Source organism: Gigantopelta aegis, chromosome 5, assembly GCF_016097555.1.
Source record: "Gigantopelta aegis isolate Gae_Host chromosome 5, Gae_host_genome, whole genome shotgun sequence".
Lineage (NCBI taxonomy): Eukaryota > Metazoa > Mollusca > Gastropoda > Neomphalida > Peltospiridae > Gigantopelta > Gigantopelta aegis.
In genome coordinates, this window is record NC_054703.1 from 3211264 (window position 1) to 3226288 (window position 15025).

Consider the following 15025-nt stretch of genomic DNA (forward strand, 5'->3'; position numbering starts at 1 on the left):
GTCCTGGATGGAAGAGCCAGCATAAGTCAACTCTTTGACAGGCGCGTGCTGTAACAGCTTGCTCTGAATATGCACGTTAAACCCTATGACCTGACCTGACCTGACCTGACCTGACCTGACCTGGTAAATTGCTATGAAAGTCAATCTTGATCTGTAACAGTACATTGTAAAGCTAAAAACAAAATGTCAGCTCAATATCTTTTAATATTGTGAAAAAGATGGACGGACAGTCAGTCAGACAGACAGACAGAAGGACATGGACAAAACCTGTAATCCTCTCCGGTTGGACTGGTAGGGGACTAAAAACTGTACCACAAGCTTACCCTTGAGTGGTGATGATGTTCGCTTCAGGCTGCCAAATCGCCTGATGCCTAATACAATGATAGTAGTGCAGAAAGTAGCAGCATTAACATGCAGCCCCAAAAAGCAAGTTGAGAAACAAAGACCAAAACACAAACACCACAGCCAATGAAACGAAAGAAAAAGAGAATTCAAAATAATTGTTAGCCAATGAAATGAAAGAAAAACAGAATTCAAAATAATTGTTAGCCAATGAAACTAAAGAAACACAGAATTCAAAATAATTGTGCACCAAATTTCATTTATATTATTAGCTTATAATGTTTGTATATAATACAAAAATGCTTTATGTGGGATTGAATGTAGTAAAATGGTTAACTTCTGACACTAAAGATACAGGTTTTGTTTGTTTTGTTTTTTTGCTGTTAGTTGTGGTGTATAATTTCTTATTTCTTTTATATGTAATTGTGTTAAATGTAAGGGCCATGGCATGTTTGTTTGTTTATACTTGGTTCTGTGCTTAAATCCACTTAAGGTTCAAGCATGCTGTCCTGGGCACACACCTCAGCTATCTGTGCTGTGTGTCCGGGACAGTGAGTTACATGTAGTGGTTAGTTGTTAGTGAGAGAGAAGTCGGTGTAGTGGTCTCACACTTATTCACTGAGTCATTAAAACTCGCTCTGGGTGGAAGCTGGTACTGGGATGCGAACCAGGAACCTACCAGCCTCAAGTTCGATGGCTTAACCACTACACCACCAAGACTCGAGGACCATGTTTATAGTGCTTTTGACACATTATTATATTCAAAACATGGTGCTACAGTGCCAATTCTAGTGTTGTAATATATAAATGAAAATTAACAATGCAAGCATTTTAGATTACAAAGACTACACCCATGCAAAGCAATAAGTAAAAGGCTAAAACTTGATGCAAAACATACATGTAGCTAGCTATTACTGAAAAAGCTGCTAAAATTTTTAATTAGAAATGGATACGTTTTGCGTATACAATTGAAGAGTGTTTCTACAAAACCCATAAATATGTCCACAATTGGGTGATATACAGATAGAACCAAATAAATTGCTTGTTTGATGTACAGTAGGTTCCGCGCAATTGCATAGGCTCCGTGCAAACCGACTATTATTCAATTACCCGATCTAGTAATTTATGCAAAAGGCCTTAATTGGTTTCAGCAGTTGATATTGCACCACTTCGTTCCATTTAATACTAAACTGGTATTCGGTGCACCGTAGTGAAGTGGAGTATATACAGTACAATGTTATATCCAGTTACTGACAACCATAGAATTAATTCTTTGATATGCATCCATTTTCCACAATCCATGCCATCATGCAGTTATGATTCATTTAGAACCCTATATAACTATTTGGTAGTAAAACAAACATGAAAAAATATTGTTATTCAGATTTGGGCATTTTCGTTTATTTTGGGCAAAAATCAGTCTCCCCACCTTACAAAAATGGGAGTCCATATGCCTACAAGAACGTATGAAGTTATGACTAGTTAAAGCAAAAAAAACCCCAGTTTTTCTCAAATTAAAATCTTGTTTTGTAAAAACACTCTTCATTTAAACTATAATAATTAATATTGTGACATGTATAGACCTTTTATTAAAGACACTGTTAAAATGATGATGAAAACTAGATTAAAACATGATGCATGCAAATTATGTTAGAATATGATGACGAATGTTTCAAGACAAATGTTTTGAGCATGCAAACTGTATTTAATTAGAACATGAAGACGTTTCCAAAACTAGCATCAATCAATCAATTGATCACTCACTCACTCACTCACTCACACTCACTCACTCACTCACTCACTCACTCACACTCACTCACTCACACTCACTCACTCACTCACTCACTCACTCACTCTCTCACACTCACTCTCACTCACACTCACTCACACATACACACACTCACTCACACACACACACACACACACACACACTCACACACACACACACACACTCACTCACTCACTCACACTCATTCACTCACTCACACTCATTCACTCACTCACTAAATAAATCAATAGCCTATTGAAAACTACCAAATGAACGAATACACGACCGTGTGTAGGAATGCATGACCTTGCGTAGTAATACACTCACCAAGGAACTTCTTTCCTGCCGGCGACATCTTGCCGCTGTTTTCGAAGGTCGTGCTCTCCGCGATCGACCGAGTCAGAGCCTGGACCTCGCGCTTCAGTTTGTCATTCTCATTCTGCATTTCCTGCATCTGTTCAAACGTACAACACAAAATGTTATTATACAGAGAAGAAGGCGATATAAGACCTTGTCGTCTGCAGTTAAAACTAACAAGCTCATTGCTGTAACATGTAAGACAAAATAATATACTGATGGGAAGAAATACACATCGAATTGTAGACCAAATTGAATTCACAACTAGCGTAGTTATGTCTGTATTTCATACCAAGTTGTAATGTGGGATTGAAAGAAAGAAAGAAAGAAATGTTTTATTTAACGACGCACTCGACACATTTTATTTACGGTTATATGGTGTCAGACATATGGTTAAGGACCACACAGATTTTGAGAGGAAACCCGCTGTCGCCACTACATGGGCAACTCTTTCCGATTAGCAGCAAGGGATCTTTTATTTGCACTTCCCAGAGGCAGGATAGCACAAACCATGGCCTTTGTTGAACCAGTTATGGATCACTGGTCGGTGCAATTTGTTTACACCTACCCATTGAGCCTTGCGGAGCACTCACTCAGGGTGTGGAGTCGGTATCTGGATTAAAAATCCCATGCCTCGACTGGGATCCGAACCCAGTACCTACCAGCTTGTAGACCAATGGCCTAACCACAACGCCACCGAGGCCGGTAAATGTGGGATTGAATGTCTGTAGTTTTGAATGTGCTGCCTATATGTTCCCAGTCAACTTCTGACAATATGAATTGATTTTTGATGCAGTCATTATTTCTTGTTGCTATCCGTGTGATCCTTTATTTCTTTCCATCAGTATATTTATGCAGAACCCCACTCCCCCAAAACCCAAAACAACAACAACCCCCCAAAAAAACCCACCCAAATAAAACATAAAAAACATCATTCAAATTAATGTATTTGTTCACCAGTTTTGCGGTAATATGTTCTATAAAAATACATCATGAATATATCTATCTACAACAACAAAATTGTTCTCAACATTTCTTCAATATATTAATGACATCAGAAAAAGACTATAAAAATATATAACATATGGATACATAAACTTGACAATGTGGTGAATTGATAGTGTATTAAAATTGTCTCAATTTTAATTTACAAAAATATGTGGCCCATGCCAAAGAGAAAACCTAGTTGTCAATTTATTTATTTATATTTTGCAAAGTACTGTAAAAGTAGAATGTAACACCTACATGTATATGTTCCTTCTAAACCAGTGAAATATTGTGTTTTATAAAACGTGTTATAATAATATTATTATACTGTATCTTTGCACTACACATTATACTCATACATGTATCTATAAAGTCAACTACATGTAGGCTTATGCAATCAAATTACTGGAACAGATTTAACAGCATTTTTGTTTTAAAGGCATACTGTCACGGATTTAAGAAACTTATTTTTCTAAAATTGGATAATAAATAAAAATTACATTTATTGTTGGAAACCAAATCTAGCTATTGCATCACCTTAACTGAACCATGATGGAGTGAAATCCATGTCATCCCTCTCAGCAATTTTAGTTTTTTGAATTATGGACCATTACCATAATTCAATTATTTTTTACAAAATATCATTAATAAATGGAGTATGGTGGTTATAAAGATGGTTGAATAAAGTACATTTAGGGACAAATCAAATTATTTTTGTTCAGGTAATACTTTGTTAGACGATTAAATAGGTCAGTGGTCTGTGACAATGTGCCTTTAAATCACACTAAATTAACGAACATATGCATTTACATGTAGATATTAAAACTTAAAAGGATTTCAAACCAACAGAGAGCCATTGAAAATATACATGTTTAAAAGAGTATAATGTCAAGTGAAAATAATAAAATGTTTTCAAAATAATATTTATAATAAACTACGACAGACAGAATCTACAGAAATGTTAATAAACTTTAATGTATTATATACAATTTATTAATTAAGGACTTGCAAATTCCATTCTTGCAAAAACATATAAATTCAAAGTTAAAGTTTGTTCTGTTTATGAAAACTGGCCTTGGTGGTGTCGTGGTTAAGCCATCGGACATAAGGTTGGTAGGTACAAGGTTCACAGCCCGGTACCGGCTCCCACCCAGAGTGAGTTTTAACGACTCATTGGGTAGGTGTAAGACCACTACACCCTCTTCTCTCTCTCACTAACCACTAACAACTAACCCTCTGTCCTGGACAGACAAAGGAAGGAAGGAAATGCTTTATTTAACGACTAACTCAACACATTTTATTTATGGTTATATGGACAGACAGCCCAGATAGCTGAGGTGAGTGCCCAGGACAGCGTGCTTGAACCTTAACTGGATATAAGCACAAAAATAACTTGAAATGAAATGCATGTTTAACAAAACCACTAGAACACATTGATTGATCATAATACCTACTGGATGTCAATCATTTGAAATTCTGACATGTACATATCAATACATGTATTAATACATCTACATGTACATTTGTATACTTTAGAGGAAATCTACTACATTTTCCATTACCATCAGGGGATCCCACAGACAGGACAGCACATACCACATCCTTTGATATACCACAGCATCTAAGGTAAGAACTTTACCAACTAAGCTGAATCCCCCCCCCTCCTCCCCCCCTCCAGTGTGTTTCTGCCAGAAAGAAATTTTTGGGTATGGTGTTGTAGAATTGAAATCAACCAGTCAACAGAGAGTATGGGGGACCTCCCCCCAGAAAGAAAATGGGTAAATTTAGGGTTAGGGTTAAGAAAATCATACAGTAATGATACGGGTAATTAATTTTGTCATAAAAAATAAATAAAAAAACATCTGTCAAAAACATTTGGTATATGGTGCCAAACCCCTATAGCCGTTTTACCCTCTGGCAGAAATCCCCCCCCCTCCCTCCCCTCCCTCCCACTCTCAATCTAATAACTTGATTGTTACACAATAAACTAAAATTACTCAAATACTTCAATAATTACTATAAGTTGACATGACATTAATGTTAGGATTGAGTATTTTAATATAATTATAAGGTTAGTTTATTAAAAGTCTGTACACTATATTAAATCTAATACTAAACGAGGCTGTTAATTGTTAGAAAATATCACACGTGCAACTGAAATGAATTTAGCAGACATTTTGTTAAAGAACTACATATGTATGAAAATAAAGATTTCTCTTTGTTCATTAATTTTAAATGTTTCGTTTAATGACACCACTAGGGCACATTGATTTGGATGTCAAACATTTGGCAATTTCGACATATAGTTTTAGAAAGGAATTAAGCCCGATACATTTTTCCATTAGTAGCAAGGGGTCTTTTATATGCACCATCCCACGGACAGGATAGCACATACCACAACCTTTGATAAACGAGTCATGGTGCACTGGCTGGAATGAGAAATAGTTCAAAGGGTCCAGCTAGTGGTTGGGATTGAACCTAAACTGACTGCGCATCAAGCGAGCACATTACCACTGGGCTATATCTCGCCCCAATTCTGTACAAAAGTTTAATATTCGGGGTCAGATATGAGACGGAACTAAAAGTTTGGGTTGCACAACGGTCTGAAATTGGCCCCTATTCAGAATGTACATGTATACAAAAACATAATTTTTAGGAGGGAAATGTTTTATTTAACGACGCACTCAACACATTTTATTTTATGGTTATATGGCGTCGGACACTTGGTTATAAGGACCACACAGATATTGAGGGAGGAAACCTGCTGTCGCCGCTACATGGGCTACTCTTTTCAATTAGCAGCAAGGGATCTTTTATATGCACCATCCTATATACAGGATAGCACATACCACAGCCTTTAATGTACCAGTCGTGGTGCTCTGGCTGAAACGAGAAATAGCCCAATGGGCCCACAGACGGGGATTGATCCCAGACTGACCACGCATCGAGTGAGCACTTTACCACAGGGATACGTCCCGCCGTACATTTTGGATGCAGAATATGGAACACTTTGGACAAACAGCAAAAAATGGAAAACATTTTACATAGGATAAAAAATCTGGAATTCTGGATAAATCCACAGTATTTTAATAAAATAGCACAATTTTAATGATCTGCATTAGGCTTTAAAGGCGTCACAGATCACCGACCTATTTAATGGTCTAACAAAGTATTACCAGAACAAAACTAATTTGATTTGTCCCTAAATGTACTTTATTCAACCATCTTCATAACCACCATACTCCATTTATTAATGATATTTTGTAAAAATATTTGAATTATGGCAATGGCCCATAATTTAAAAACTGAAATTGTCGAGAGGGTTGACATGGATTTCACTCCATCATGGTTCAGTTAAGGTGATGCGATAGCTAGATTTGGTTTCCAACAATTAATGTAATTTTTATTTATTATCCATTTTTAGAGAAATAAGGTCCTTAAATCCGTGACAGTATGCCTTTAATACGTAATTAAAACAAACATAAGAAAGTTTGTGATAAATACGGAATTCTAAAGACATTTCTATGTTATAATCATATACATCTGTCTCTCTGTGTCTTTCTGTCCATCCAATCCGTCTGTCAGTCTGTCTGAGGGTGTCTGTCTTTCTGTCTACATATATTTAAGTATAAAATACCTGGATATCACACGCTTGTGTAATAAAGAAAGAATATCCCAAAACCAACATAAAAGTGTGCATAATTAGCATGGTTAAGGATATAGTTAATGCAAGATGCAAAATATACATGCTAGCTCTAAGCTTAAATAAAAGAAATTGAATTGATCGCACAAAATGATATCAAACAAAGATTAAGCCCATGCTTTAAATATTACAACACAGAATATTTAATAATTAAATTTCTGTTATATTCATTACAACATAACGTCATCCCATTGGTCCAGATGTAGAAACGAGAGTTTGTTCATTTCTCGATGAACGTAAAAATTGCATCGTCAGGGAACGCCATTTTATATGTGCAAAGTTGTCTTACTGAGTGATATAACTTATGGACCAAAAATAATTCAGAATAAAGTATGATGTTTTAGTGTTATTATATTAGCCTGTATGATTCAAATTTAATTATAAGTATTGTCTGTTATTTCTTTTACGTTCATCTGGGTATGAACAAAAAATAATCATCCGCAAATATATGTGAGAATGGTTTTGCCGATTCACACAGTTTGCGGATGATTATTTTTTTCATACATGTACTTGGATGAACGTAAATTACATAGTAGAAATTAAAGTACCCTTCTGAAATATTTTCAATGTACAATGTATAAAAACTGGTCTAATTTTCAAAAACAAATCCCCCCCAACCAAAAAATAAAGAAACAATAACAAAATCCCACATAAAACAACAACCATAACATCATGGATTTTGCTACAATATTTTGCCATAAATTGATGTAAAAGAATTAATATTTTGAAATTCTGTTTAGATTTTATTAAGTCAATTCAGCATTTTCATGTGATCAATTCATTGTTATAATATACACAGGAAAAACAGCCACATATACATGTATGGTATGAAATTAGATCTATGTTAAACATCCACTTTACTTTTTCACATACAATGTAAATGAATGAAAAAATAAAAAAAGATGATCTAAGAACAAGAACAAAAAATAATATTAAATAATAAAAAAAAAAAAATAAAAAAAAAATAATAAAAAAAAAGTTTTACACAAAATCCGATTTTGATAGTTTTTGCTCTATAAAATGGAATGAATGAATGAATGTTTAACGACACCCCAGCACGAAAAATACATCGGCTATTGGGGTGTCAAACTATGGTCAACACGAAAGTGAGCTATAAAATGGATGCATGTTTTAACAGATATTAAGTGGCTGTTTTTCCCGTAGAGAAAAGATAACATCAGACTGCCTATTATGTGATTATATGAGACAGATTCTAGCTGGCCATGTACATGTTGTATATATAATACCTTAAGACTGCCATAAGCAAAATCAGTGCCCATTTGGTAGGGAATTTCCTCTTGTTCATCTCTTTCCTCCAACTGATCGGAGAGTTTATTTTTTTCTATTTCTAAATGTTTGACACGTTTTTGAAGTTTAATCACAAGTGCTACGTCATCAGCATTTGACATTTGCTCCTGTGAACCAAAACGTGCAGAAAAAAAAAAAAAAAAAAAAAAACTTAAAATGTATAAAGTAAAGGAATATTTGTTTAAATACCTCAGAAAACTATGAATAATGTACGACTTTATTGTCCTTGTTATTGAATGTAAACATCATCAGGGCTTGAATTTAACGACAGCTATGTGGCAAATTGCCACAATGCCCTATAGTCAAATGCCCTAATGCCCTGAAAATTAAACAGTCTCAATTTGAATGGGCACTCTTGATGTTTGTCTTGTTGCCCTGGATTCTAGTCATAATTCCCCAGACAAAATCTCAACTTCTTTTTTTTATTACAAAAACATAAAAAACTGTTCACAATTGTTTATTTTGAATTCTGATATTGAAGTTTGCCTTGTTACCCTGGATTCTAGTTGTAATACTGCAGACAAAATCTCAAATGATGTAGGCCAGTTGGCCTTGCCCTCTTATTTGCCAAATTTGAGGCCTGACTTCATATGTTAGGCAGCAAATATGAGCTCACATGATGTTAAACTTAGTAATTATACATATAACTCAAAATTCAGCTTAAGTTACAATCGCAGAATTAAACCAGGGCTTTGGATCTAACTAATTTGGACACGACAGGCTTTTTGTGTGTTCTGAGCACACCAAGGTATTTTTAGTGCAGTAAAGTTAACAATAGCTGGTAAAGAGTTGTATGTATTCAGAAATGCATTTCAAGTTATTTGAATCGAATTACAGCTTAACATTCCATTGATTTAGAGGTGACACGTTTTGAGGTTAGCATGTTTGTACTTAATTTGTGCTTGTTTATATTGCCTCAGCTTAGGTGCAATCTACAGCCATGATTCTGAACACACCCTTTGACATACTTCAGCTATGGTGCAATCTACAGCCATGATTTTGAATACACCCTTTGACATACCTCAGCTTTGGTGCAATCTACAGCCATGATTTTGGGCACACCTATTATCAATTCAGCTTTGGTGCAATCTACAGCCATGATTTTGAACACACACTTTATCAATTCAACTTTGGTGTAATCTAAAGCTATGATTTTGAAAACAGCCTTTATCAATTCAGCTTTGGTGCAATCTAAAGCCATGATTTTGAATGCACCCTTTACCACATCAGCTTTGGTGCAATCTAAACCCTACGACGCACTCAACACATTTTATTTATGGTTATTTGGCATCAGACATATGGTTAAGGACCACAAAAATATTGAGAGAGGAAAACCGCTGTCGCCACTTAATGGGCTACTCTTTTCGACTAGCAGCAAGGGATCTTTTATATGCACCATCCCACAGACAGGATAGCACATACCATGGCCTTTGATATACCAGTCGTGGTGCACTGGCTGGAGCGATGGGCCCACCGACGGGGATCGATCCCAGACCGACCGCACATCCAGCGAACGCTTTACCACTGGGCTATGTCCCGTTCCCCCCCCCCCCCCCCCACTTACAGATACATTCATTATCTAAATTTCTGCCAGTGCCATCAGTAAAGTGCAAACATTACAAACACAATACAAATGTAAACATTCAACAGCAAGTGATCGAGGCTGGGCAATACAACAAAAGCTATGGGGAAAATGATAACAGGATACATTTGAAGGGCTGCTGTGCTATACAATAGCGTGTCAATAACATACTTTAATGTAAAATCAAAATTCAATTTCTATTCATCATACCAAATAATATATCTCACTTACAAAACAAACTGCATCAAGCAGCTCTAGATGTCATTAAAGGGGCATGCCCTAGTTTTTAAACACTAAGGCATATTTTTTACTATTAAAGCCGTGTTTGATGACTGAAATCAAGACATTATTTAGCTTTTATTGTTTAGGTTATTAATTTCCATACATTCAAAGTGTTTTTGGTCATCCTGGTGTTTTTAATATCACAAAATACATTTCTCATATTTTTAAAAACGCACGAGCATCTGAGAAGTAACAGTTGTGGAGTTGAGTTTTATCTATTTTTAGAGGGTATTTCACCATTTCAAAGTCACAGACTCGTGTTTCACTCAATTGTAACTTTATCCAAATGTGTTACAGGTTTGTAGATTAACTAAACTTAGTGTTAATTTCCACGGGTTGAAACTAGGGTCTGTCCCTTTAGGTTTTATACTCTGGTTGATTTCCATAAAAGTATTCATTTTAAACACCACTTGACAGTAATAAATATGGACAAGATAAAACAAATATTTATTTTTATTGCTTCAGTAAAACTAAAATTTAATCAAATAAATATAAATTTTAGTGTTATACCATGATTGATTATTGTAAATTATTAATTATACATAAATCGTATTCGTTACAATTATCTTTCAACATTTAATAAAGATAGGGAGATAATTATAACAAAAGCAAATTTTTGTCTAAATGTTTTCCAATTTTGGATTTCCATACAGTCAATCATTACTTAAGGTAACTGTCCTTAAGATACTAATTTGGGCTATTTAATATAACAGAAATTAAAATGTTTTAAAGAAAAATATTTCACCAAATGTTTTAATGCAGGGCTTTCTAGATTATGGTAGCCCCACTCCCCACTATTGCCATGCCCGACAGCTAGTGAAAATATTTTGTCAAATGTTGCAGTTAAGTCTGGTTTTGTAAATATGAATATCCTGCCTGCACCCCCCCCCCCCAAAAAAAAAAAAAAAAAAGTTAGTGTTTTTAAGCTCTATCTCCCTCTTTAGGTGACAAATCCAGTTATTACTATTATTTATTAAAATTGTATTAAGTGAAGTAAAATTGGGCTAGTGAATCTTTAATCATGACTAGTGAATTTTAAAAACCTCTGATCCCATGGCTAGTGCATTTCATAAAAATTCTAGAAGACCTGTAATTGACAACTCAAAAATTAGTATGGGTTATTAATTAACAAAATGTGAACTTTTAGCAATCAAAAACATAAAACCAAATAACAAAGCATCAAAAAGTCACCAAACACCACATCAATAAATCAAGGGCTGATCATGATAACCAGACATGGCTCTGTCCCAACTTTGTAACATTATTTTGCAGAGTATTTAAAATTATTTTTAAAATTATTTATTTATATCTATTTTTTTTTTTTTTTTTTTACTGTAGATAATTTGCATAGATGTAGGCTACATGCAACAGGAAGTATACAAAATTAAATAGGTTTGATAAAATCGCTTCCTTTTGGGGCTTGTTTGAAATTTTTAAATATTTATTGGGTAATTTTTTATTTTTTTTTGAAATGTAGTTAATTTGCAGAGATGTACAAGCAACAAGTGGGATAAAAAGTTAAATAATTTTAAATAAATAACTAAAATTACTTTATTTTAGGACTTTTCTGAAATATTTTCAAATCAAAGTTGTTTTCCTCAAAACCACTACTATGGACAAGACAGTTATGGTTGTCATACTAAAAAACCCACAAAAAAAACAAACAAATTATATCAAAGAAATTATTCACCTTCAGTGCATTAAATGCAGAGTCAGTAATCATTGCCGTGGGCGACCCGCTAGGACTGGCGTCCTCCAGTCGTTCTATCTGTCGGCGGAGTTTCTGTTTGTCCTTCTCCAGTTCCTTCACCTTACTCTGCAGCTTGAGTAGCAGACCCACGTCAAGATTCTCATCCTATCACAGGCAACAGAAAGAGTAAACACCTGGCTCCATATTCATAAACGTACTTAAGTCAATGTATGATACCTAAATACATACTTAAAGTACATAGATAAGTATCATACATTGACTTAAGTACGTTTATGAATATGGAGCCTGGAGCCTAATTCTCAAAGCTCTCTTAGGCTCTGCTAGACAACAAAGCATCATCTTTGCAAGTCTTTTAGCATTGCCCTATGAGATCGCAAATTTGCGAGAGTTTAGTGAATTAGGCCGCTGTTCCATGCTTAATAGCTACATGTAATTACAGATGTGGATCTTAAAGTAGCTATATCGTACTACAAGTGTCCTAATTTTTACATTTATTTGTAATAATCTGGGCAATGCCCTGCGAGATCGCAAATTTGCGAGTGTTTATTGAATTACGCCCCCTGTTCCATACTTAATAGCTACATGTAATTACAGATGTGGATCTTAAAGTAGCTATATCATAGCTACAAGTGTCATATTTTTTACATTTATTTGTAATAATCTGGGTAAATGTAACTTCTTTTTTTCTCTTTCAAAGATGGGGTAATCACCTGTTATATTCTTGCAATGACAGTTATATGCATAAAGTGTAATTTTTTTTATTTTATTTTAACGACACCACTAGAGCACATTGATATATTAATCATAGGCTATTGGATGTTAAACATTTGGAAACTTTGATGTATGGTCTTAAGAAACGATACGCCCTACATTTTTCCTTTAGTAGCAAGAGATCTTTTATAGGCTCCATCCGACAGACAGAACAGCACATACCACTGCCTTTGGTATACCAGTTGTGGTGCACTGGCTGGAATGAGAAATAGTCCAATGGGCCCACTGACGGGGATCGATCCTAGATCAACTACACATCAGTCGAGCACTTCAACACTGGGCTACATTCTGTCCTTAATATGTTTTATGATTTTTTACCAAATATATCGATTTTGTTACCAAATATATCGACTTTGTTACCATGGTTCATGTCAGAGAATGAATGAATGAATGAATGAATGAATGAATGAATGAATGAATGAATGAATGAATGATTGAATGATTCATTAAATCAATGTGTAATGGCATCCCAGCATAAAAATATGTATCAGCTATTGGGTGTCAAACAAAGGTACATGTAAGTAAATAGAGATTATTATACGAGCTTGCGTGTCGTACTGATATTACGACTTTTGTCAGGACTTTTGTATTGCCCGAGCGAGAGCAAGGATAATATATGAATCCTGACACGAGTTTCGTAAAATTAGTACGACTCACACACGAGTGTAATAATTTCTTTATTATCCATATTATTATTGTTGTTTTCTTTATGAATAACAAGACCCAAATCAAAATATTTTGGCCACAACTAGAAGGAAATGACGTCATATTTCTAATGCACAGTCTGAGCTAGGACTGGAGAAGGAACATCATGTTATGATGTCACTTCCCAAAATGACGTCATTACACTTGTTATTACATGTGTGCTTCGTATGATTATTATTAACTCGGTCATGTTACCGGCCTCGGTGGTGTAGTGGTTATGCCATCGGACTTCTGGCTGATAGGTACTGAGTTCGTATGGCAATGGGGGATTTTTCATATCAGTACCGGCTCCAACCCAGAGTGAGTGCCCGGCTAGACTCAACGGGTAGGTGTAAGGCCACATACACCGAGTTTCACCCACTTTACAAAGATTATGGGTTTTGTCTCCCGAGTGTATGACCCCACATGGAGGATGATTACCCGGGGTGCATTGCAGGTTCCGTGTTCCCAAGGCTCGGGTGATACCGAGATAGCTCAACTGACAGAAAGCATGGAGCACGGCCCTGTCAAGTAGTCCCATACCGAAATGGAAATACTGCAGCTTCACCATTCATCTCATCATCATCCATGTTTGTAATGTCAAAAATACAAAAAATGTCTTTGTATCTGTGTTAATTGTTTGTGGTGTTTATTAAAACCCACCCCCGAAAAACAACAACTTGGTTATTTTTGAACCATGTGAATAATAAATGAAATCATCATCCATTAAAGGCTTTTGTAGGAGATCTCGTTGGCACGATAATTTGTGATATCTTCTGCGATATCTCCGCAATCTCTTGATTGGTCAAATTTTAATCACAAGACAATGTTTTGTTACATCACTGTGTTTGTTTCAGCGCTAAACCTGCCGTTCTGCTAGTTAACGAGGCTACCGATGACATTCAACCCACATTACTGACATTGTTTACAACTGTCGCAAATGAAAAGAATGATAATGGATGATAAAAAGAATACCCCCCTCGTTGTCTTGTGATATCATAATTTATCAGCACTCGTTGATAAAAGTATAAAAATTCTCGGCAAGCCTCGGATTTCATACTTTTATCAACTCGGGCTGATAAGGAAGGAACTGTTTTATTTAACGACGCACTCAACACATTTTATTTACGGTTATATGGCGTCAGACGTATGGTTAAGAACCACACAGATATTGAAGGAGGAAACCCGCTGTCGCCACTTCATGGGCTACTCTTTTCGATTGGCAGCAAGGGATCTATTATATGCACCATCCCATAAACAGGATAGCACATACCACGGCCTCTGATGTACCAGTCGTGGTGCACTGGCTGGAGCGAGAAATAGCCCAATGGGCTCACTGATGGGGATCGATCCCAGACCGACCGCGCATCGAGCAAGCGCTTTACCACTGGGCTACGTTTTTCGCGTCTCGTGCTGATAAATTATGACATCACAAGACACTCGGGGAGTATCCTCTAGATCACAAAGGACAGTGTTGTTGTGTGACCAGTGTAATCACCTTTGGTGTTGTGACTTCCTCCATGGCTCGTT

The 15025-nt window shown here is 35.7% G+C and overlaps 1 protein-coding gene across 1 annotated transcript in view; it reads right to left on the minus strand.

Annotated features, from left to right (window-relative positions):
* Positions 1-15025, minus strand: part of LOC121373473 (unconventional myosin-Vb-like) — a 196293-nt gene that overhangs the window by 79627 nt on the left and 101641 nt on the right. Inside the window, exons 28-31 of the mRNA XM_041500138.1 lie at positions 14994-15025; positions 12020-12184; positions 8405-8572; positions 2438-2564 (exon numbers count right to left, since the gene is read on the minus strand). The exon at positions 14994-15025 is cut by the window's right edge and continues 55 nt beyond it. Of these exons, the coding sequence (XP_041356072.1) occupies positions 2438-2564; positions 8405-8572; positions 12020-12184; positions 14994-15025 (492 nt within the window). The remainder of the gene's footprint in view (positions 1-2437; positions 2565-8404; positions 8573-12019; positions 12185-14993) is intronic.